The 26,685-nt window shown below is 33.0% G+C and overlaps 1 protein-coding gene across 1 annotated transcript in view; it reads right to left on the reverse strand.

The window, feature by feature from the left end:
* Positions 1-17,263: 17,263 nt before the first annotated feature.
* Positions 17,264-26,685, reverse strand: part of LOC129004434 (neuroligin-1-like) — a 45,416-nt gene continuing 35,994 nt past the window's right edge. The window contains exons 8-12 of the mRNA XM_054433019.1: positions 24,561-24,712; positions 23,959-24,080; positions 20,948-21,094; positions 20,391-20,570; positions 17,264-17,869 (exon numbers count right to left, since the gene is read on the reverse strand). Of these exons, the coding sequence (XP_054288994.1) occupies positions 17,637-17,869; positions 20,391-20,570; positions 20,948-21,094; positions 23,959-24,080; positions 24,561-24,712 (834 nt within the window). The 3' untranslated portion in view covers positions 17,264-17,636. The remainder of the gene's footprint in view (positions 17,870-20,390; positions 20,571-20,947; positions 21,095-23,958; positions 24,081-24,560; positions 24,713-26,685) is intronic.

The following is a 26,685-nucleotide window of genomic DNA, read 5'->3' on the forward strand; positions in this document are numbered from 1 at the left end:
AAATTTTTTCGATAAACCCACTCGTTTAGGAGTTACAGCCCATGGAAAATGACTTTTGGTGTACATTTTACATCATGTAGCTCCTAAACAAGTAGGTTTATAGCGAAAATGCGCAAAGTAAATAAGTCAAATAAGTCTTAAAATTGCATCCACATTCCAAAAAGACCAAAAAATGCACAGTTTTCCATTTTTCAAGTTTGCCGCCATTTTGGAAATAATAGAATTAATAGTTTTAATGAATTTTATGGTCTTTTTGGATTGTGGATGCAATTTTAAGACTTATTTGACTTAATTACTTTTCGCATTTTTGCTATAAACCTACTTGTTTAGGAGCTACATGATGTAAAATGTACACCGGAAGTCATTTGTCCATGGGCTGTAACTCCTAAACGAGTGGGTTTATCGAAAAAATGTCAATAATAAACAAGTTTTTAAATTGCCTGTTCTATCCGAAAACATGATAAAATATAGGGTGTTCCATAAGAAATTTCAAAGTTGGCCACCATTTTGAAAAATGTCGGCTAAATTTCGAAAAAATTAAATCATTTTTTTAACTGCCACAAAAAATAAAGGAATGTCCCCCATTTAAAGTTTTCTCTAATTCTTACCGTTTCCGATATCCCAATGGTGGCCTCCTTGAGTTGATCACCCTGTATAGATTACGTATTGACTATATACAAACAAGATACTGGACTTTAAGAAAATACTTCAGTCATGCTCCTTTGAGAATAAACTAATAAGACACCAAGTTAATAAACCTGTCTTGGTGTAAGTCAACAAATATGCCGTAACTGAGATTTTAGCCCAGTCAAATAAAACAAAAGATTTACGCAAACGATAAAGTGAGTGTAGAGTAATACAAAGTGATACAATCAGATGTGACATCCCAGTCCCCATTTGACATATGACAATCAAATTTGGAGATTACCGTGCTTGCTGCGTTTGGTTGGGGCGGATTTACCTCTGATAAAACGATTCTTGGATCACGTTCCGCGGTTTATTTTAGTATTACACAGCACCGATTCAACAAATAAATGACATTCTGCAGTAGTCATCAGATCCAACAAAATTGAGCTGTTTGTTTAAAAGGTTCTATGTTCTACTATTTCTTACTATCATTCAAACATATTTTATTCGACATTAATTTTTGCTCTTTTGAGGTTATGGAGGAAATGAATATTCCACGTTAATAGTTTATTCCTTATACATATTTATCTCTAAAAAGTTTTTAAATACGAGATATTTTTGCTATATAGGACCTAATAACTTTATACACTTGCACAATTTCACAAACAGATCTAGAATCAGATGGCAAGTATGTTGAAATTTACCACAGAGAAAATACGCTAAAATAATTAAAGAACGACAAAGATAGAAGGTCGTGTGAATATTAAAGCAGGGTGATCTGTCTAGATTATTTCCCTAACACGTATGCAAGTTACTGCAACCGTAACAGTGCTTACCACACTAAATATGTGTTTCCCTTTTTATTCCATTTTTGTTAACATCGCATTGCATTACTTGTGTATACTTGTAAGGTCTTGTGTATATCAATAATATCTAATATTTTCCTTATATTATTCTGAATCATTATAATAGCACATATACTTTGATTTGCTATAGTAATGTTTGTCGAAACCAGAAAACAACTTTGAAAAACTCTTGACTTTTGAATAAAATGACAAAATTTGTTGTAATAGTTAAGAAAACAAATAGTTTAAGCAGATAAAAGGATAAAGATTCCATTCAAGATTTTTTAAGAAAACCACTTGAACCACTGAAATATTGATCCATTGTGCATTTAATTTATTCACTTTCAGAGAATCCTCACATGACCTAGTCTTCTTAAGGGTAGAATTTATCAAAAAGAATCTTCATTCTGATAAACAGAAATATTTGTAATATAACACTTAAAGCAGTTTTAAAATTACAACGTACATTATTTATGTAAAGGATCCCTCAGTTTTCTTTATATTTGTGTTATTCTTCCCATTTACCATCATAATGGCGATGGTCTCGCTCCTGGAAGTGGTGATGTCTCATAGCTACATCTCTGTCTCCTGGCCTGTGAAGCTGAGGAATGAGGTTGAGCCATACAGACATCTTGTGTCCTCGGTAGTGACTGCGCATTCGACTCCTCGTACCTGCAACAAACAAGAGTAAATATTATTGCTAATATAAGGATAGTAACAATACGGTGTAGAATCAAAACATACAATATAAGATTTTTTTAAATCTTCTAATATAATATTCTTAATTCCCTTTTGTTAGACCTCCAGGTGGCTAAAAGAATAGATATGTTTAATGGGATTAAGTAAAAGGTTCTGCGTCTAAATAGCCTACATCTATTTACTTTGATGGTTACTTAAGTTTGAGATGAAAATTTACGCAACTATTTTGTAATGAAATGTATAATCCTTGTAATCAACTATAGTTAATCGAAATTCGTAGTTAGTATAAATGTACTTTATCCTATATATACCGATTATGTAAACTATAAAACACTAACCAAATGAGAATATAAATTTGAGATATCAACAATATTAAGCAGTTATTTAAGTAATAGATCCTTATAAAGGTAACATATTGTGATAATAAATGAACAGGTGCGATAGATACTTCCCTTATTTACCTTCCACAACCCTCTCCTCTATGGTTGAAGAGTCAACCCATACTATTGGTTCAGGGACACTCGACTGGTCTTTCTAATGGGTTTCAATGGCCCTTTGTAACCCCATTCTCTTTCATTGATTCATATGAGGTTAGTAGATAAGCTCTAATGAGGTTCATATTGTTCTAGCGGTTAAGTTTTTACCTCAAAGGCATATTGAATTAGCCATATAATGAAGAAACAATTACCATAGGTATGTATTATGGTAGGCCCTAGACCCGGGACCAGATGAGTTCTTTGTTTTAATGTCCCCTGAGGCCCAAAACACCATACTTTTACATTTAATATAGTCTGTTATTGCGATAGCTTGAGTAAGAGTTATCCTATTTTGATGACATTTCCTTAAGAATGTGTATACCTACGTTTTTTTGAACGACTTCGAGAACCAGCGTGATCGGACAATAAAAACGAGATTTAATGGGGTAAAATTTTGCTTTAACATTTTTAAATCTTCAAAACAATACATTTTGCAGTTTATTTTTAAACAATTTGTAATGCTAAAATATCAAATAGCTTAGTATATCGAACCATTTTTATACATATAATGGTTACGGATAAAATTCCAAAAGCTATAAATTGAAAATTTATATTTTAATCTTATGAAGGATAAGTCTACCGTTGTTAGTTTTTTATTAAAACTTTTTACATTTATTAGCCTACATTTATGATCTAAATATTATCGGTTTTAAGAGGTAAAAAAATATATATATGATCAGAACCTATGGAGATTTGATGCCTTTATATGCAGATCAGGTGCATAAATACACTTACAAAATATCAGAATTGCACCATAAACCATTACATCTCAACAATCACTACAGGTTTTAAACATAGTTACAACTCAACAGTATTCTGTATACACATCTACAGTAGGAAAACTATTTGTTTTAAAATTATAATTTTCCATAAAATAACTGTTCTGTTTCCAATTAAGATGTGTCATGAAATACGATTAGGAAATTGGATATATTTTTAAAAGGATAATCTTTAAAATGTCTCCTTGCCTAATAGAAGCTAATGGACTTGAACTTGTGAACCTCGATGAACTTAAAATCGCCAATGCATGGTTTTATCACTAACTTAGTAAATGCCAATTTGTGTGTTTAGCAAGATTTTAACCATAGAATCCATAGTGTAGAAATTAAACCAGTTTCCACAGAGTTATATAATTATATTAACATTCCTTTGTTACACATAAATCTGGTTATATAATACAATTGACATTTTATTCTTTTACTTAAAAATCAGCGTTTTAAGGGTTTTGCCACTACATGCCACTTAGATTTTGTAGAAAAGCGGGCTATATTATGTCCGTACTGTTGAGCGGAGGTGTTTTCAAGATCGCTCACATTTTTATTGGCGTCGGCAACATGCATATTTGCACTTATATTTCGCTGAGTCGCAACTCATAAAGTATGTAAAACGGCCAACTAAGTCGCTTTCATGCAAACTGTGACCGTTTGAATGAACAAAGGTGAACCAGTTCGTGCCTTGTAATACGGCTTTTTTACGTTTTTACGAATAAAAAGAATAAACTGCGTCAAAGCAACCTGAAATCATAAATATTACAAATAGTCTTGTACAGTAATATTAAAAAATGAAATTATAATGACGTAAGTAATTTACTTTTAACCCTAATAACTGCTACTAAGACAAAGGTTTCTATAGAATTAAAATTCACAATAAAATAAAATGTTGTGTGCATGCCTATACGAAGGATTAGCTCTTCGTGTGAAGAGTGTTTATGGAATGAGATGAAGTGCGTTAAAGCGTTTGTTTGATATTCAGTCCCGCAAAAACAGTTGATGTGGTTGGCTTGGAAAAGTACGGACACTCTCATAATATTTGGTTAAAGCTATGGATATGTGTGCTAGTTTTAATTACTATAATATTTATTATAATTACTCTTGTTAAAACTTAAATTTTTAATTGGCTGACCAAAGTAATCAAAAAAGGTAGTTTTGTTATACTAGTGACTTGAATATAGTGATTCGTCCATAACCTTTATCGATCTATCTTTACAGTATGATGTTCCGAGACGGCTATGTCAGCATGTGCGTGATTGGCTGGGTACAAGGGGTCTCCCCCCCACCAACGGGATCCCCAGCAGGTAAAATAAATAGAGAATACAAGACGATTGGTAGATAGCTGAGTATGATCTAAGTACTGGTTGAATGGCTGAACTGTTTAAAAGTATCATTCATTGATTAATCCGAAAAAATAGCTTTACTAGGCATTATAGTAACCCTAAAGTTACGTTCCATTAATGCTTACGTCCAGGAGTATTTCAATATGTTTATCATAAACGTCATACATTAAGTCATAATGCACAATTAAGCATCATTATAAAAAAAAACAACAACACCAACCTAGCTTAAAAACTGAATTATCAAGTATTCTACTGACTAACATGACTTTAATCGCATTTATTTCATTCATATTTTCTAAGTACCACAGCTTATAAGTAACTAACTTTTCTAATCAAATGGTTTTAAAACTTTATTGATGCTGTTTTTTTTGTTTCACATTTATTTATAAGTGTGTATTACCTTCTTGTACATATAATGTACAAGTGGAACAAGCTTAAAATGAAGTATTAAAAAGTAAAACAAATGTATGTATTCCAACAGTTTGTTAACATCCTCTTGCAATCTTATCAAATCTACAAGTATTGTAGGTTAAAGTCGCTGCAGTAAATAAGAGTTGACAGTTGAGGTCCACCTTTGAAACACAACAGCAAACTTTGACAACTTCATTATGGAACTAGTTTTCTCTTTGAAGGTTAGCTTAAGTTAATCTGACTTATTCAAGTTAGATAACTAATAAAATTTAAATTTTTACTCGCTAATAAAACGCTAGTGGGAGAAGCTTTGTTGGAAATCGCTTTTTAATTATTACCATTTGCCCATATGTCATATGACACCTCTATCTTAAAAATCAGACATCTAACCTCCAGCGGTCACGTATTACGAAAGCTGCCATATCTCAGTCAATATTCATCCAATCTTAAAAATTAAGGTGTCAATAGATTTGTAATTGAATCGTCTTAAAAAAGTTATTCCTGTAAATCTTTTGTAAACTCAACGGGTTTTGAGTTATTTAAGAAACAAAACTTTAAATGGCCGCCATATTTTTGTGTAGCTTTTTCTAATTGTCATAAATATTTTCGCAAAATTTCAATTTCGTATCTTTTACCACTTTTTTAGAAAACAATTAATAAGCGAAAAATCAAAATGGCGGCTGTGTGAGTAACTAAGGACTTCCGGTCAATTGAAATATGATATTTGGATTTGTTTCTTACCCAGGTACCCTAAAATATCCGACAGGGTGCTCAAAAAAGGCGCGGACATATTTTACCTAGTGATTCCTAGGGTCAAAATAAAGAGAAAATCAAGAATAATTTTTTTTCCAAAATCGCTTCGTTAACCAGATATCCGCCATGTTGTATTTTTTACATAAACATTTTTATCTTTTAATATTTTCTACTGATCTTTATGAAACTTTGTATGTATGTTAAGGTAGACGAGACCCGTGTCATAATAATTTATTTTTGTAAAAAAATACAACCGACTTCAAACGCTCTAAAAAGAATGAAATAATTTCAATAAAGTAAACTTTTGTATTAGGCAAGCTCACGTATTTTAAGTCTGCGGATCTATGATGATTTTTGATACAAAATTGAAAGAGGGGGTCCATATTGCAGGTGACTATCTATAACTAAAGGTGTTAATCTGCATGTCTTTTTCATAGTTATGCGCTAAGTGTTATTTTATTACCGTAATCAGAGATCGGCATTATAGTGGTATTAACGAGTATCTTTAAAAAGATTATAACGCATTTAAATGTTTCTAACTTGGAAAAGTAACATTTTAATACTAAACTAGCTTCTTTCCCCTATCATAATATCAAACTAAATTATTTTCCTATTCATATAGAACATTTGTGTGTGTTATTTTCATAATGCATTTATTCTGAAGTAAACATAAAATACAAGAAAATATTTCCTTTAATATATAAACAAAAGAGTTCAGTATGTTTTTTTTTATATATTTATGTTATCCAGCTACAATTTATTGATTTTCAAAATACTCGTACACACACAATATTTAATTTCAATCATATTTGCAGTTTGAGCCGCGCCGACTTGAAATACGTGAGCTTGCCTAATACAAAAGTTTACTTTATTGAAATTATTTCATTCTTTTTAGAGCGTTTGAAGTCGATTGTATTTTTTTTACATAAATAAATTATTTCATGATTTTTAGTGACTGTTTAGTTTTTTATGTATTAATTACTTGAGGTTTTTTGATAAGCAAAACTGTTTGAAACAATCAAAAGCTCCACAGAACAATCATTATTTTAAAACTGCTTGAGTCACCTGTTCAGGTTACATAATCAATGGGTATGAAAATAAACATTTTTAGATATTCCTTAAGAAAAAAAGAGTTGTCCATTACATTAGGCCTAATGGAAAACTAATTGTCTTTTCTAGATACCTTGAAATGTCAGACATCATCGTTTCCTGCAATCGGTGTACTTATACATTATGAAAAGAAATACAGTAACGTCTCAAGCCTTTTGGAACAATATGAAAGTTATTCCTCAGCTACCAGCACTAAAAAATCTCTCAAAAGTGGAAAATTGGTCGTTAACACGTATAGTACCTTTGGAAAATATTATATGAAAAATTGGTTCAGCTAAAAGTGGTGTAAGTCATGTAGGGGGGTTTGTTTGCTCAAGATATAGCCTAGTCGAAATTGCAAATCATCTTCCTCTAGGACTTTCCGAACCAGGCATAATAGTATTGATATGATATAGTAACTGGGTAGAGAGAGAATATCAATAAACATTCCACATCTGCAAATGCATGTTTAGTAATTAAAATATTTAACACTTTTAATACAATTGACGATTATGCACTGTCACACTTCTTAGATCGTGTAAGGAATAATTGCATTTAATTTATATTTAGACCTGTTTTACGAATGCTTTGGTTTTCACTATACACCTTTATTTGTCAATATCATACAGCTATTCACTGAAACATATATATTTTTTTTAAAGAGGTTGGCGGCCCCTTTTAACCTTGCATTTGCCCGTCCACATAGACTATAGATCTGTGCGTGGAACGTATCCAGCAAAGCAAGGGGTGAGCCGGTACAGTACAAAGGTGAACTGTACTGATAAAAGTTTGTGGCAGTGACCAGGATCCGAACCCACGACACTTCTGCCATGGGCCCAAAGTCCGTGACGCTACCAACTGAGCCACCGACACACCAAATATATATATGTTTTAACATATATATGTTACAAATATATGTTTTTGTAAGTCAGAATATTCAATACTAGTAAAAACATAATTACTGTATAAACAAATCAGGTCAAACGTTAAAATACATTTTTTATAGTAACCAAAACAAAATGCATTTTTCTCAATGTAATTCATTTAGGCTCAATGGCAAGAAATAGTTTATTGATCAATATGTATCAACTGTTTCATGAAGAATTGTCTGTAGCTTCATTTAAATGGTTTCAACTAACAGCTGTAGGAATGTTAGTATTATTTATTGCCTTCTCTGTACAAATGTAACCAATCTGCACAAATGTAAACAAAATAAATATTGAATATATAAGGTTTTCAGAATTTTTCACCGAAACAAATATTATATATAAACATAATATATAAGGTACCAAATAGAAACTCTCCTGGTTATTTTGGTGGTGGAACCACACTGATCGGTAAAAGAATCACAGAGAAATTGGTGAACATACATAGAAAAAAAAAAACATCGCCACAAACAAATTGAGAACCTCCTCCTTTTGTTGGTAGTGGGGATGTCGGTTAAAAAAGTTCAACTCGAAATTTCAAAATGGCGGCCATTTTAATTTCTTTAACTTAAATTTCTCAAAAACGGCTAATGTTATGAAAAAATGTCAAGAACACTTTTATTTATCATTTGTAATTACCTATCAAACGATATAAAGTTCAAAAAGGTCGAATAAGAAATAGCTGAAATATTACGATATTTAGTTGTAAAATGGGGCAAACCTGACTAGCTTCTGCCTTATTCTACCCAATTTTACAACTAAAAATCGTAATATTTCAGCCATTTCTTATTCGATCTTTTTGAACTTGGTTTGCCTATGGTTTGATAGGGAATTAAAAATAATAAATAAAAGTGTTCCTGACATTTTTTCATAACATTAGCAGTTTTTGAGTAATTTAAGTTAACAAAATTAAAATGGCCCCATTTTTAAATTTTAAGTTGAATCAAGATGATTTTTTTTCTAACATTGGTCTTTTCTACCTTCATACATAGTTTTATAAAGATCGGTTGAAAAAAATTCAAAAATAAAATTGTTTATCTAAAAAATACATAATGCCAAAAAGCATAATGTGTGTGTGTGCATAATCTGTGTGTGCATAATATTTTGTTATATCTGGTTAACAAAGCGATTATGGAAAAAAATTATTCTTGATTTTCTCTTTATTTTGACCCAAGGAATCACTAAGTAAAATATCTCCCCACAATTTTTTAACACCCTGTATAATGGCTATTTTATTATTAATGCATGGTTCGCATAGTGGACAGCAACGAGCCTTCTCGCCATTTAGTGGCATCATTTGAACAGAATGGCACCAATTGCAGCTCTGTAGCTCACATGTAATCTTCGATTTGTATTTTTTTTCACTATAGAATATCCCGTGCGAGATAAGGTTAAATGATAGTTTTTTGATTTTGGCCCTTATGCAAAGAGTGCAATTAATAAAGTGCTTATGTAAATAGCGGAAATTGTTTATGAAGCTCACAAATGTTCGAAAAATCCTTTTTCCCTCCTGGTACCTATTCTGTTAGAAGTCTGTGTACCCCACTGAGCTAAAATTATAGCTGGAGGTAGCACTGCCATGGCAGAAGTCTGTCAAAAGTGTCGCTGATTTTGTTAGGTTGGTATAGCAGTGGGTTTTCTTATCATAGCAATAACATGGCTTCTTATAACACCCGCCCCACGCAATCATGGCGGCTGGCGACACGCATCTTTGACATTCAGTGCTACCTCCAGTTAGAATTATAGCTCAGTGGTGTACTCACCAAAAACACAATTAATTTCTCCCGAAATGAGAAACATGTGGCCCTACGACACAGCCATCTTTGAATGCCCTAGACTATTTCTGCACTTCTGCTATAGCATCGGGATCATAAACTTCAGTGATCTGACGGTGATTGCCGACATTGGATATGTTTCTTGTATCAAAAAAGTATCACTGAACTTATCTTGTACACGTTGGAAGATTCGATAGCTTAAACAATTTTAAAAATACATAGCGAAGCGCATATGTGAGCTGTGGAGCTACAATTGGTGGCATTCTGTTCACAAATGATGCCAGTAAGTGGTGAGGAAGCTGGTTGTGGTGCTCAATTAACCTACGTATTTATACGCAAAAAACGACCATTGCCATAAAACCGACCTCTTTGACTACTAGATTAATATTATTGGTTAAACTAACAGGTTGGTTTTGCTCGAAAAAAAAGAATACCTTCCTTATCATGATTGTTTAAACACAATTCTGCAGTGTAGAAATGATGTTATACATCTCTTGACTTTGAAAGCGATTATTCATATTTCCGCTAGCATTCTTTTCTGTCTTATCTACAAATATTCCACCTTCATTGACATTAAAAATTATGGGTAACAGGTTTATCTTATCTTATAGAAAAGGGTTTACGTTAATATTATTGTGTATTTAACTAGAATGATGTTTCTTAGGATTTAATAAAGAACAAAGGCTATATTTTTTTTATAAATTTATATAAATATAGTCCAAGGTTAATTGTTGATTTTAAGTTTAACATTGATTTTATTTATCAAGTAACAGTCAAAAGTCTTTTTTACGAATCACATTATGATTACAACATATCATACGTTTGGTAATTTATGATGGGGGGGGGGGGTTCACGAATTGAATTTTCTCAATTGAAAAGCTAATAACCCATAATAGTGGTTTCACTCACAGTACCGAATTCCACATATATTTTGGAAAGAGGTCGTTAATCTTTGTCAACGTTGAGTTGGACACTTTAGAAGATGTAGAGACGAAATGTGTTAACTTTACTTTTTACAGTCATCAATAACTGATTTTGTTAGAGTACTTTCGACTAGTATCAAATGTAGCCATTACGCCTCAAACACTACTGAAAAACTGACGGTAAAATAACTTTTTCAACTTTTAAACTGTTCACACCAATTTTGGAAAAGCGATTTATCATTCATTTAGGTTAAATACTATCAAAACTGAAGGAATGAAGAATCACTTGAAAACTGGATACTGAGAGACTCACATTTTTGTATCCAAAGTATGAATAAACCAAATTTAGCCTTAATGGTTATTGGGTTGTACCCGAGTGGTTAAAGTGTTCGCCTATCAATGTAAAGATCGCCTGTTCGATTATGATAAAAATCATTAGCTTTTTGATGGTTCGATACTGGACCAAGATGTTCTTGATCATTGGGCTTTAAATACATGTCCTGGCTAATGAAAATGCTGGTCTTAGCTAGTAGCAAAGCTACACAGCTCATATTTGGGTTAAAATACGCACCCAGTGTCTTCATCTCAATGATTGGTAATTATTTGATAATAATCTATTTATTTTTCATCCCACTAAAGTAGCCTTTTTTATGTTAATTCGATAAGAAACGTGATAATCGGTAAGAAATCTAATTTAACAAGTGTGTTGGAAAGTATAAGGGGTTGAACATCCACTTTTAGGTCATATAATTTAATACAACTTTATTACTTGTGATACTTGAGTAATATTTAGGTTCTAAAAAAATTGACTAACCCAACACTAAAAATAAAACTATAAAACGTTTCATTGAAAATTTTTTATGGTCATATCCTATATTTCTCTGACTACTACTGTAATTGTCCTATTATGAAAAAATTGAATTTTGGAATGTTTGAAAACGTCTACTTTTTCAGTGTTCCCATGCTCGGGTTTTGTCGTTTTTTTATATTATCTTGTATATATGATATAAAAATATGGCTTAAATTTTCTTATATCAGTTTTTTCCACCTCAAAGTGTATTTTACCCGGAGTAGATGTAGTGGTGCAGCGTGCGTCATGGCTATCGTTCCAGGTTGAATACAACAAATATATCCCATAATATATTCCATCTTCAAAGCAAGATACAAACTAATGTGATAATTATTATTGTTCACAATTTAATGCAGATTATTTCAATAGCCACAAAATATGTATGTTCATATCACCTGAGTTTGTATTTGCAAAAATTTAAAGGTTATACTAAACAAATCTTTGAAATTTGGTACTTTTTAAATTGAATGCTGTCTCATTTAAACAAAACAGTATTGAAATTGTATAAAAGTTGTTGTTGTATTAAATTAGACTTGACACCCTTGTTGAAAATATCCTATATTTAATTTCTATTGCCTTAAGATTGATGTTATGCTTAATTTGACTCTAGATTAATTGGCCTACTTTAGCGATGAGTTTGTCAATTGTGTTAGGTTAGTTGAATATTTAAAATGACCTGCAACAAGGTAATATAGCCTTATGATTATAACTTGCAAAAGCATCAGAGGTCATACAAAGTTTTATTAGATACGTGCTTTCATCAACAACATTACATATTCTCTAACTTGTATTGTAGGTTTAGTTTTGTTTTATACTTCTTTAAATACCTTATAATATAGGTCTAAAATAATATAAAGATTATTTAGGAATATAAACATAACATTGTAAAAATAAGTGTTGATTTCACTTAACCCCTAGGTTCAATGTGGTAGATTCTTTAATATAATCAAGTTTTTAGTTTAGATCATATTACTTACATTTAAAATATTAAAATGCAACTTTATGCTTATGTACAGTACTCTAATCATTTTGTTTGCGTAAGGACATTTTAAAAAACGTAATCAAACAAAGTTTGGAAACGCGCATAATCCAACTGCTTGTTTAGACCCAAATTCACCCTACATAATATATTTAAATAACATAAAGGCAAGGCAGTTGCTCTCATAAATAATTCTCAAGGATCATAAATCTTAATAGCAAAACTGACCTTAAAATACTATTCCTTTGATGCTTCTTCACTCCTTCCTGAACCTGGTGGTTATTCAACTCTAGATAACCACCAGACGAACGATGAATGTTGATCTGCGCGATCCAGGATGTCGCGGACGTCTCTTGTAAACCAAGGTCCGGTGGTCGATAGGAACCTGGGAGATGCGAGGTCCAAGGAGAGGATCCGGGACAGAGAGGTTCGTCTGAGGCACTCTGTAAGTTCTGGTCCTAGAAGAATGGTTATCCGTGCAGCGAAAAACATAGGCAAATTTAAAATGGATGTTTATTTAACAGTGAAAACTGTAAATTCTCCTAAACGCCCAGTATTACACCTTATTTAATTGTTTAAAAACTGCTGAGATAATAATAAGTGAGGTTGAACTGTTAGGATAACTTTAAATATAATATCTAAGTGGATATAGAAGAAAATACAAATTAATAAATACATCCAGCTCTTGTAATTGATAATTACTTATCAATCATCCTTTAAATAAACTACAATTTATATTCAAACATTATTATGAATATAGCTACTAGTACTAGGAATAATGAATTACCGTGTAAGGAAATTATGATACTGTGCACTTAGTATTGACTACATGCTAAGTAATTTGCTTAACGAAGGCCTAAAATTACTCAGAACCTCAAGTGAATTTACGATATAGGGAATAGACTACTACCGTGGATATTACAGTACAATTTAGACCCAGACCGACTTACTTTTTCATTTTAAGGTCCTCAGAAGCCAAAAACACTCTACGTTCAAATTTATATGTATAAAATCAAATAAAAACTAAAAAATCTAACTATTTGAAAAAATACGACCAAAGCGTAAATATTAAGCCACAAAGAGACTAATAAAGTAATCTTACAGACACTGTTAACATTGTGGAGGTTTGTGTAGAGAAGAGGTTTACGGAATCAATGTAAACAAAACCACAAATGAGCCCTAGAATACTGCTCCACCAATTAAATTTACGTTTGGAGAGCTTTTAACCACCACACTAGTTAGTTAGTCGTTAAAATTAATTGTTTGACCAACACAATGTGTCCAATTTCGGTTAATTTGCACAAACCTATTTGTTGTTTTGTTCTTTGATTTTGGTTTTATGTTCTCAAGTACGTTTCATCCTGAATAGAGTATCTTGATAACTACCTACATCTAACATCTCTTTTAATTATTTTTTAATAGATCGATGGTTGACTATTATTAGCTGAAATAGGTATTATTCTTTCAGAAAGCTATTTACTCACTTTAAAATCAATTGTATTTAGACAAGGAAATATTCCATGACGGCCAATGTTGAAGTGAACACGAAACTGTCTATGCGTTACAATAACGGACTCATTCTTAATGTTGCAATCACTAAATAACAATGCTGCACTTGCCACTGATGCCATGGTAACTAACATCAAAGTGGCATTAACTAAACAGCTATCTGCAACAATGAACTCTGTGGATAATAATATAACAGCTGAGCAATCGCCGTATAAAAACTATCAGTATTTATGGCTCAACCTTTATAACATGTACGTAGTATTGTGATTTATATTTTATAAGAAACAATTTAAAGTTCAGGGGGTGTACGACATGTTTTAGCAAATGTTTTGTAAACGAGCTCGTATTATGCATTAACATTTGTTAAACGGAACACTTTTATTCTGTAAAAAAATGTTTTAACGGGTCATGTTAATTATATATTTTATCTCATATTATATTATTTCCTCTAAGTAAAAAAAAAACATAAACAATTCACAAGGGCGCTGGAAAATTGGAAATGATAGTTTTAACTTAACAATTGTAATGTAAGATAATTGTAAGATTTTAGGTGAAAACATTCCGAGGTAGACTACAAGAGACTACGTGGAAGGTAAAGAAGAGAATGTTTGAATAATTAACCTTCATTATATGATATACTCGGCTTAGAAATAATTTTAGCCTCTTTGTATAAAAATACTCCAAGCAACTCCATCCAACCTTCTTCAAATCCACTTAGCCTTTTATATTTTAATTTATTTAGAACAATATTTTTGATAATTTATTAAATTTTTTCTGCACCTTTCCATTTTAAAACTTAATAAGATTTCTTGAAACACAAGTGACAATGTAATTTTATGTTTAGTACATGTATTAGTAGTGTAGGTGAGAGCTATAATTTAGAGGGATTTCCAGTTAAGCTTGCGAAAATAACAATTAACCCCATGAATAAGGTATGAAATATGTGTTTTGCAGGTTCTATGCAATATTCAGATTATCTCAAAGTCATTGACATTTTTTATCATGAATTAATCAATTTCAATGTCTTCCTTGAATGCAATCGTGAGCTCCTTTAATATTTATTACAGTATTATATTAAAGTCTGTAGGCCTATAGTTAAATGATATATTTGTAGAAATAGTTAAAGTCGTATAGTATTAAAAAAGAAAAGGCTTTAACCTTTAACATATGAGAGTTTGAAACAAATTGAGATAAGGGTATTGATCACTTCCTTTATTAAAACAACGTATTCTTATCTTTCGGAGCATATTGCTACTTTGTCTATGCTAAGATATCCTCATTATATCCATAAAGTAAGGTTTAGGTCAACGTGATGATCAATCACACAAAAATAAAATTTCAATCATCAAAAAGATAACAAATACATCTTGCATGGTAGAATATAAAAATAAAATCAATTCATGCTGTATGATATGAATATTTTTAATGATTAACCTTACACTACATCTAAAAAATATGTTGTGAATCGTGATTGAAATTATTTAGTATGCAACGTAGTTGAAAACATAGACTCGACATTCAATTAGGGTTTAACAAATAGATTTGCACAAATTAATCGGAGCTGGACCCATTATGTCCGCGAAACAATTAATTTAACGAATTATAAACGAGTGTGGTGGTTTTAAGCTCTCCTAAAGTAAATTTAATTAATGAAACTGTTTTGGTGTTGTGGGTTTCATGTGACGTTTTGTTTACTTTGATTCCATAAACCTCTTCTGTAGATAAACATTCATGTTGGCAGAGCCCTGAAGGTTTCTTTATCAGTTTAGTCGTGACTTAATCTGTTTACTCATTTGCTGCAATATTAAAAAATATATATCTAATTACGTGGTTGTACAGAAACGTAAATACGATTCAATAATACGTAGACTTGACGTTTTCAAGGCAATGCAATATAAAGAGAAGAGTGTTTTTAGCCACTAGTATTAGTTTAAGTAAAAGGCTGCTTGAAATTAAAAGACAGAGAAGTATTAATATCTAGTATAAATGCTATAATAAATTATAGTAAGAAGTTTTAGGTTATTATAAGTAGGATTACTTGCAGCTATGTTCTGATAAATATTTGGATTGATAAATAATGTAAGCAAACATAAATTTGTTTCTGCAGGGTTGAAAGACTGAAATCGTTCTCGTGCGATCTCATGTGCGGTGACAGATGATGCGTGAAGCCAAGCCTCTTGGAGAATAGAGCGATAAGATACCGAAATATTAAAACTCGTCTTTGTGTAGGTCAACGAATGTTGAATATTAACTTTAAATTTGTCATGTTCCTATTTGCAATAAGGTGATATCCAACTTCTATTTTAATTAAGAAAATAATATTAGTCTTTGTAGTGTATCGAAAAGTAACTTTCAAACACGAGTGAAAGTGGGTCTACAGGCCTACATAATCTCAACAATTAAAAGTGCTCGATAAATCTCGCACTTCAAACATGGTCTCAAAATATGTAAATGTTCACTTCTACTCTTGATATGAAATATACTAATTCCAAATTAGATCTACTACACGGGAGTACTACGAAATATTTGCACGATATGTAGCCCTCTGAGTACTATTCATGTAATTATATCAATGGATTAAATTACATATCTGAGGGCATCGATTGAGGATGTGTTTTTTTTTATAGTTGAATAAATAAAAATTATAAATCTTTATACGGTTTAGCATAACCAAAACAGAAATGCTTTTAGTTCGATACACTTAGAAATTCGTCGTTTCATAATGGATTTTTATCAAACGCCGGTTTATTATAAACATTATAACCAAAGCTAAATGTTGCATATTTTTCATCAAGAACATTACTGATGATGTATTGATATGTTCATGTAACCTTCTTTTACATGGGTTGTTCACCTGAAATAGGAAAGTCTCTCTTCTTGTCGCCCCTGGGACTTATTCTACTCAGTGTATTTAAACAAGAATCTGCTGAATATTGCCAACATCTAAACTGGATATTGTTGACTGGTTAAAATTTAAAACAAAAAACTCACACAAATATTTTCTATCAGTTTTCAAACTTTCAAATATAATCGAATAATCCATTACAGTGCCTACATCCAAACAATCCCTCATAATATTGGCCCACTAAATCTTATTACTATTTATTTAATAATTTTAACTTTCTCCTGAACCTACTAATTTATTTCTTATTTTATCAAAAATAGGAAAAAAGATTCAGTTTATTTCAAAACTTCGTTTATTATTATCTTACAAAGAGTGACGTACAACTGGTAAGTTCACCTTCTTATGATTATAAAATCACTTATAATTTATTGTATACATATTTTACTATACAAAATTACCTAAATGTTCACATAAATGATACGTTTACAATGACCGTCCATCGTTACGGTATCTCAAGATGCTCTTGTTTTTATTTACAAGTATTTACACATGGAGAACTAGAATATATATTTCTGTAAAATGTATTACAAGAAATGGTTATGATGTGCAACAAAACATTACATCTGTGAATGCTTTTCTTTTCTTAACTTGACCCGGGTCCCGTAAAATATGATCACACCTTCAATTTAACTACTTTACGCATATCCATATTGGATTGCTTGTTTTGTAAGTGGTTACAAGTAATGATGAACATGATCAGACTGATATCTCGTCGTCCAAAGGAGTTCGATGTCCCAAGCTAGACGTCCTGACTGGAGTGGCTGGAGGTACGTTTCTAGAGAAGGTTGCCACACTAATTGTTCCTAACTCTTCAAGTTTCCTCGACATCCTCGCCTGGTGTTGACGTCGCCGCAGCCAGAGAGTAGCAGAAATCACAGCAGCATTCAGGACTGACAACATCACACCGACTACCACAGTTGCTCCTACTCCTGTTTAACAAAATTTGATATATGTAATCAGTGTTTAGATAATAGAGTAGAATGTGAGTTGTATATTTGTAGATTTGTTTACAAGGACAATTATCACTATTGCCTTTGGTTGTGTTGAGGCCAATTTGTAGTTTTGCGACATTTTCATAATGTGTGCTTGATAATATAATTATTTTTATATAATTGTTTTTATATAATTGCATATAATTGTTTTTAACGTCTCTACTACTCTCATACCTGACTTATCTTGTGTTGCAGATTTCTCAGGAGCCAGAGGAACTGGGGTGTTGCGTTTCTTAGTGTTGGACTGAGGTTATCCTCTCTCTACTACTCTCATACCTGACCTTATCTTGTGTTGCAGATTTCTCAGGAGCCAGAGGAACTGGGGTGTTGCGTTTCTTAGTGTTGGACTGAGGTTATCCTCTCTCTACTACTCTCATACCTGACCTTATCTTGTGTTGCAGATTTCTCAGGAGCCAGAGGAACTGGGGTGTTGCGTTTCTTAGTGTTGGACTGAGGTTATCCTCTCTCTACTACTCTCATACCTGACCTTATCTCGTGTTGCAGATTTCTCAGGAGCCAGAGGAACTGGGGTGTTGCGTTTCTTAGTGTTGGACTGAGGTTATCCTCTCTCTACTACTCTCATACCTGACCTTATCTTGTGTTGCAGATTTCTCAGGAGCCAGAGGAACTGGGGTGTTGCGTTTCTTAGTGTTGGACTGAGGTTATCCTCTCTCTACTACTCTCATACCTCACCTTATCTTGTGTTGCAGATTTCTCAGGAGCCAGAGGAACTGGGGTGTTGCGGTTCTTAGTGTTGGGCTGAGGTTATGTCCTCTCTCTACTACTCTCATACCTGACTTATCTTGTGTTGCAGATTTCTCAGGAGCCAGAGGAACTGGGGCGTTGCGTTTCTTAGTGTTGGACTGAGGTTATGTCCTCTCTCTACTACTCTCATACCTGACTTATCTTGTGTTGCAGATTTCTCAGGAGCCAGAGGAACTGGGGTGTTGCGTTTCTTAGTGTTGGACTGAGGTTATGTCCTCTCTCTACTACTCTCATACCTGACTTATCTTGTGTTGCAGATTTCTCAGGAGCCAGAGGAACTGGGGTGTTGCGTTTCTTAGTGTTGGACTGAGGTTATGTCCTCTCTCTACTACTCTCATACCTGACTTATCTTGTGTTGCAGATTTCTCAGGAGCCAGAGGAACTGGGGTGTTGCGTTTCTTAGTGTTGGACTGAGGTTATGTCCTCTCTCTACTACTCTCATACCTGACTTATCTTGTGTTGCAGATTTCTCAGGAGCCAGAGGAACTGGTGTGTTGCGGTTCTTAGTGTTGGACTGAGGTTATCCTCTATACGCTACCCAGTACCCCTGTATGGCCAATCACCGGAAAGTAGGTAGGCTAGATTTAATTTGGACTTATTATTCTTCAACAACCAAGCTAACAGCTAAGATGAGGTTTGCTGTGATAACCTATTATTAGGTGATTTCCCTCAGATGTTAGGATGCTGCACAAATTACTCCAATGCATGGTATTAACAAATTATAATTTTATTCTTCAAAATAATGAAAATCCTTTATAATCTTCCTTATAAATGATACCTAATATTACTATATCAGTAATTAAATGGCAACAGTCTTACTTGGTAAATTTCCTAGGATTTGACTCGCTTAAATAGGCTGTGATTCCCAGTTCCTACGGACTATGACTGTTTCAAGTACAGTAGGCCTAATGCTTGAACTCGTATTTTCACGAGTTTGTACAATTTTTAAGGGAATCAGCCAACTAAGGAAGATTTGAAGAAACAGCTCATTACAAAAATGACTTTAGTTAATTAACAGCTGTTCTCCAGTTCTGCCAACAAGGTGAAGTGTAATAACAGTCAAACTAGTTAGCCATTGATCATGATATTATATGTACATTATATATTCTGTGAATTAAAATAATTTAAATTTAATTAACATTTCCCTTACATCAGTATACCTCTCTCTACTACTCTCATACCTGACCTTATCTCGTGTTGCAGATTTCTCAGGAGCCAGAGGAACTGGGGTGTTGCGTTTCTTAGTGTTGGACTGAGGTTATCCTCTCTCTACTACTCTCATACCTGACCTTATCTCGTGTTGCAGATTTCTCAGGAGCCAGAGGAACTGGGGTGTTGCGTTTCTTAGTGTTGGACTGAGGTTATCCTCTCTCTACTACTCTCATACCTCACCTTATCTTGTGTTGCAGATTTCTCAGGAGCCAGAGGAACTGGGGTGTTGCGTTTCTTAGTGTTGGACTGAGGTTATCCTCTCTCTACTACTCTCATACCTGACCTTATCTCGTGTTGCAGATTTCTCAGGAGCCAGAGGAACTGGGGTGTTGCGGTTCTTAGTGTTGGGCTGAGGTTGTCCTCTCTCTACTACTCTCATACCTGACTTATCTTGTGTTGCATATTTATCAGGAGCCAGAGGAACTGGGGTGTTGCGGTTCTTAGTGTTGGGCTGAGGTTGTCCTCTCTACTACTCTCATACCTGACTTATCTTGTGTTGGAGCTGTCTCAGGAGCCAGAGGAACTGGGGTGTTGCGGTCCTCAGTGCTTGGCTGAGGTTGATTCTCCTCGTCTGTAGTGTTTTCACAATCCTCCTTCTCCGCCATCAAGGTTGTAGTTGATGGGGTTGTAATATGAGTCAATGTCTCTGGCCTTACCGCTCCTGAAATAATGATTGATTGTTAACAAATCGTTTTTTCAATTAAAAATAAGTGAATACCTAAGACAAGTAAAAATAGGATTTATATGAACATACTGTGATTTTTACTGCCATGGCTGTGATTTTTGACTGTATGGCAATAAAAATATTTACTTAGTCAGAAAGACCATAGTTAAAATGTATAGTTTGGGTTTGTAGCATTGACTGGTGACATGACTTTCGATGGTATTCGGTCTACGATTAAGAATCAGTTGAGCTGTACCCAGCTGCTACAGGATGAGGTGTATGACTTCTATTCGTAACGCTCTTAAAAATATCCTGGCCTTGCATAGTCAAATTATTTTTTATAATTTGTGTAAGCCGTGTTTTGTTGAATTTACCATCATAATGGCGATGGTCTCGTTCCTGGAAGTGGTGATGTCTCATAGCCACATCTCTGTCTCCTGGTCTATGAAGCTGAGGAATGAGGTTGAGCCAAACAGACATCTTGTGTCCTCGGTAGTGACTGCGCATTCGACTCCTCGTACCTGCAACAAACAAGAGTAAATATTATTGCTAATATAAGGATAGTAACAATACGGTGTGACACATGTAAGATTGCCCCGTTATGAACCAACCTCAAAAGAGTCTAAGTAGGAAAAGGCTCAAGTATGGTCTGCTCATTAGACTTCTCTATTGATGGGAATGCCGATTTTATAATGTAAAATAGTAATTCAGCTCTTGAGCTGCATATTTCAAGCTACCCGTGGACTAACAAACGCCATTGCTCTGAAAACACTGTAGTGCTGTTTTATGGTCAGCTGCCAGAGTAGCCGCCAGCCCAGTTTGGTTACCCTTACACTCAAGGGTATTCAGAAGAAATGTATCCGATTTCTTTGTGTCTGTCAAGACATGCAGTATCGTGAAGTCCCTAGTGAGTGTTGGCTATCTTGTACGATTATTAACACCTGCAAAATCTTCACTTGAGGTGCTGTGTTGCCGACTTAGTTTTTATCCAAAGACTACTTAATAGCAAAATTGATTTCCCCCCCCCCCCTTCGTTGCCAGATCTCTGAATGCCTTTTAGAGTCCATTCTCAAGATCTGTTCGGTAGGTGAAAGTTCAGTAGTCAATACGACTATTGTGAAGCTAAACAAGATTTCTTTGACTTGGAAAAGGACTGGGGATTATCATTGACATGTTCGGAGACAGCTGAGAGACTTTTCGGAGAGAGACTATTGTCAGTCTGAGTACTCTACACCAACAGCGTAAGCTACGTATGATTATAAGTTAAAGTTATACGTAACTTATGACGTAGTAAATGTTATAAGTTATGTATAAGATGATTGGACCATCATATGTCTTGACCATTGGAATAAAAACATAAGTCGATCAAACCAAGACATATAAATACTACACTACTAGAAATAACAAGTTTATAATTGAAAAAAATTCTAATTCAATATGTTTTATTCCAATTATTAGACCTCCAAGTTTGCAAAGTAATAGATTGGTGAAGTAATAAGAAAAAGTCAAAATGTATGCATCAGATAAAAACTATTTTCTGTCATGGTCACATTAGATTAAGACAAATACTCGTAGAAATTCCTGGCCTTTTGAAAATTTTACTTATGACTATTACGTGGATAACAGAAGAACTAACAGAACCATTTAAATAAATTTCTAATTATAACTGTTCTTATAATTTATCAAAGTAATGGACCCTTATAAATGAACATACCTTGCGATGGATAATTGTCTTATTTAACTTCCACATTACCCTCTCCTCCCTGGTTCAAGAGGCAATCCATATTATTGGCTCAGGGACACTCGACCGGCCTTTCTAATGGGTTTCAATGACCCTTAGTCATCCTTCTCTCTATATCATGGATATGGTCAGAACTTAAGGTTTGTAAATAAATTACAGCAATGTTTCTGTTGTTGTATTTGGTTTCTAATCTTCTTATCAAGAGTTATATTTTTAATATTTTTACATGTTAAATGTCTTTTAATGCAAATTTTTCTTTGAAAGGTTTTGTATTTTCTTAAAACAAAAAAATACGACGATAATAAAATATAAATTAACATTTATATACGACTTGAACATTCGGGTAACATTAAATATGCCCTTTAGTTGTTTTTAGGATTTGATCCAAGCATTTAGTAAGGAAACCATTTGCTCCCACTACTATTTCAGTTGTGCTCTGAATAAAATATTTCGTTTGTACTATTGAATAAAAAGGCCTTGGGAGGGGTTTAATAATTTTCAAGGGTCCAAAGTATCTTTCTTCTCTGCGGTGGAGTCAATTAAATTTGGTGAATAAAAGGCCAATTTTAAATTGTTTCATGATGATACATTCGACTATGATAATATCTAACACATAGTAATTATTCAGTTTAGCTGCAAACTTTATTTGTACATTTAGTAACCGCATTTTAAAGATAAATTTAAAGCATAATTTAAAGTAATATGTAAGGTTAAATATTTTCAACCTGTGAAACACTTACAAAGTGTAGGCTGTTAAGCGGAAGGGTTTTCAAGAGTGCTCACATTTTTATTAGCACCGGCGAAAAGTGCCTCTTGGTCCTTTTATTTCGCTGAGTCTTCGCTCATAAAATATGTAAAACTACCAACAAAGTCGCTTGCATGAAAACTGTGACCTTTCGAGTGAACAAAGGTGACCCAGTTTTTATGCTCTTTTAACACGGCTTTTGTGGGCTATTTACATAAAGAAAAATAATCTTAAAATATTTTAAAACTTAATGTAAACGTCAAAATTATTTAGGCTACATTGATAAAAAAAGACTAGTTTTCACATAATTTACCAGCGAATAGACCTGTGGAGTTTGCAATAAGCTGTTTGTGTGAAATGTGTTTCGATGAAGTGTTTTGCAGTTTTGTGTACTCGAAAACAACGGGTTGTTTTGAAACAACAGGTGTGATCAGATGGAAATAACTCTCAAATTATTCAACCGAATACTTAGGAGTTTTAAGTATTTTTAAATGTTAATCAAACATCAGTGTGGCAGTTTACTGCAAATAATTAAAAAGAATTAATACAGGGATTTTTTTGTTCTTGAGTGCATTTTCATAAGAATGATTAAATCAGGTTTGTGTACAAGTCATAATTGATGAGTGTTTTAACGCTTTCATATTCAAATTTTTCCATTAATCCTGATTAAAAGGCTTTTGTAAATTAATACTGTTGTATGATTCATTTTTAGACCTAAATATTATTATGTTGAGGTTACGATTATTCAACGAACGTGTCAATCAATGTAAGAGCAGTTCATTTTTCTCAATAAAGTCTATTTAATTTTAAAAGTCAAAACTTTTGAAAATTACACTTAAATGTTAAGGAGAACGATAATTATTTACTAAGCATAAGGTTTTTACTAGATAGATACCAACCTAGACTCAGATATAGTTGTGTGTTGGGGTTGTAGGTATCCCAGTGCAGGCCATGGTGATGATCATCTCTTGATCTTGATATATCTGAGCTTCCTCTCCCTCTAACTGCCCTGTTAGGGTCCCTGAACATAAACCAGTTTGAACGGTATGTAAAAATGGTTATTTTTTAAAAAATATTTCATATGGCACTTCAAACCAGTGCTAAGAATTAAATTATAATGACCTATTTTAAACAGACAAAAAACATAAAGAACTTAGAGCTGATAAAAAAATATTAGATTTAATATTTTATGGGTTGAAATACAAAAACATATCATAGATGACAAATTAAACCCTCGATTTTAAAGGTATAGGAGTTTTAAAGACAATACGTGTAATTAAAGAGAATATTTGCATTTCATCTGTACTCGATTTTTTTCATTACGATTATAAAGAACACAGACAATCATAATGTATCTTACTATATCTACATCGATTGTTTAAGACGTGCTTTGTAAAAAAAATAATTTATAATACTGTTGATTAACCTACAGTTGATGAATAACTTTTTTTGCTTTATAAAATATTTAGAATAACATATTTTTTATGTGAACACTGCATACCCGGTCCGTGCAAATCTGGTGGCCAGCGTCAGCAGATGTTCCGAGACGGCTATGTCAGCATGTGTGTGATTGGCTGGGTACAAGGGGTCTCCCCCCACCAACGGGAACCCCAGCAGGTAGGGGACGATCTCACCCCGGAGACTTCCCAGCCTCTGAAAACATCAAGGAATATAAACAGACGATAAATAGATATAAAAATATGTATATATGCCTGTTCCATGTTAATACTTTAGGAATGTATCATTGGCCATTTCGAAACAATGCTTCTTTCGGCATTTTACCCATCCTAATGGTAAGCAAATCTAATGATTAGATATGAAAAAAAAAAACAGCCAAGCTCAGTTAAAAGCTTTATTTGGATAAAACGAGCTCTAGGTTTATCGGTTTGATGCAAGGATTTTTTTGCGACTTTAAATATTGCATATGAAAAATATCAAAGATTCTCCATAATAATTACCAATAGCCATCAACAGTTAAAATGAAATCATTGAAATTCTGTTAAATCCTATTGTAGTCGTATTACTCCTAAAAGTAAAGTAGGTTAATGGTAAAGCTACGACATTAAATAAGAGTTGACAGTTGAGGTCAACCTTTGAAATGCAACTACAAACTCTGACAACTTCATTATGTAACTAGTTTTATCGTTGAATGTTCACCTCAAGTTTCTCTGACACTTTAAAGGAAAATAACTAACTGAATACCAATTCAACCTGTAAATAACAGTTTTTGCAATTATTTGTAGTTAAAATATTTATATTAACAAACGTGGTTAAGTTACATTTTATAAACAAATATTTTAGCTTACGTATCGCAGAAAATTAAATAATTATGTTTTCTTCTGACCAAATTTTGTGTAGTTTAAGAAATGAATGTAGACATTTTCTATTACGACGGTTAAAAAACGCATTTTGCTTCTAGAACTTACCTATTTCCACATTAAATACTTTTAACAATCTAAATTGAATAAAATATACGTTATAAAATATAGTAAAGTTAAAATAAGTATGATATTAAGTTTTATTCGAATGATTTAAATTGTACAAATATATGGTTTATACTTAGACTATTATTTCAGCTTTCTACTCATGTAACAAGAATCACGTGCTATTTATTTTCACGACCAAGTCATAGTAATTAGGACCATGTATGTAAATATGTTGTTATTTTTATTTGAAGAGGGATACAAATGATGACAGATAGACGTACAGTAAAATATATTCTCAATTGCAAACCTGATAACCACAAATAAATGGTGGTTTCACTCACAGCGATAAATCCAACATCTCTTTTGGTTAGAGGTCGTTAATCTTTGTCAACGTTGAGTTGGACACTTCAGAAGATGTAGAGACGAAATGTGTTAACTTTACTTTTACAGTGATCAATTACTGATTTTGTTTCAGTCAGAGGTATTGACAACTAATTGTAATTACCATTCATTTCTTCTACTACGTTGGAGTCATTAGTTACACACATATCTATGTTGACTTAACCGTATTACTTTAATTCATTACTAAGCGCCAGGTAATATTCATAAGGTTTTTATATAGGAAACACGTTCAAAAGTGGCTGGATTGAGATACAACCTACGCAATCTTGCTGAAGAAAAGAAACAAGCCAAGTCTCCTTTGTCTCCTTCGATGTCAATGTAATTAATTTTCCCCTCCCTTTGATCTCTAAATCTTTTACTCTCTTCGTTGACTACAGAAATAAATACTACAATAAAACCTTTTGCCTGTTACACTTCAACCTCCAAGTTTGGGGGTTATTGGCTTCATTCCAGCGTGAATGATCATGTACCCAGAGGATACGTTTAAAGTATCATTTGATGATACCTAAAAAAGGTTGAAGTTAGATAGTAACTTAAGGGTTTGGACTGCACCCCTACAACAATGTTTAAATATACTATTGGAGCTAAATCAAAGCTAGCCCAATCCAGTACTTTTAGTTCTATTGCTTGAAGACGGCTAGCCCATAAGTATTCACTCTGGGATTTATGCAGAAAATGAACATGCAGGATAGCCAGGTCAGGTGGAAGACATATTTAAATATTTAGGCTGGATAACAACACTCTCGATTTAAACGATCATTTGAGTAAGATATATGACAAAGGATAACACGAAAAAGT

This window comes from Macrosteles quadrilineatus, unplaced genomic scaffold (genome assembly GCF_028750875.1).
Source record: "Macrosteles quadrilineatus isolate MER2022 unplaced genomic scaffold, UCM_ALF_1.0 Scaffold_9__3_contigs__length_116548681, whole genome shotgun sequence".
Lineage (NCBI taxonomy): Eukaryota > Metazoa > Arthropoda > Insecta > Hemiptera > Cicadellidae > Macrosteles > Macrosteles quadrilineatus.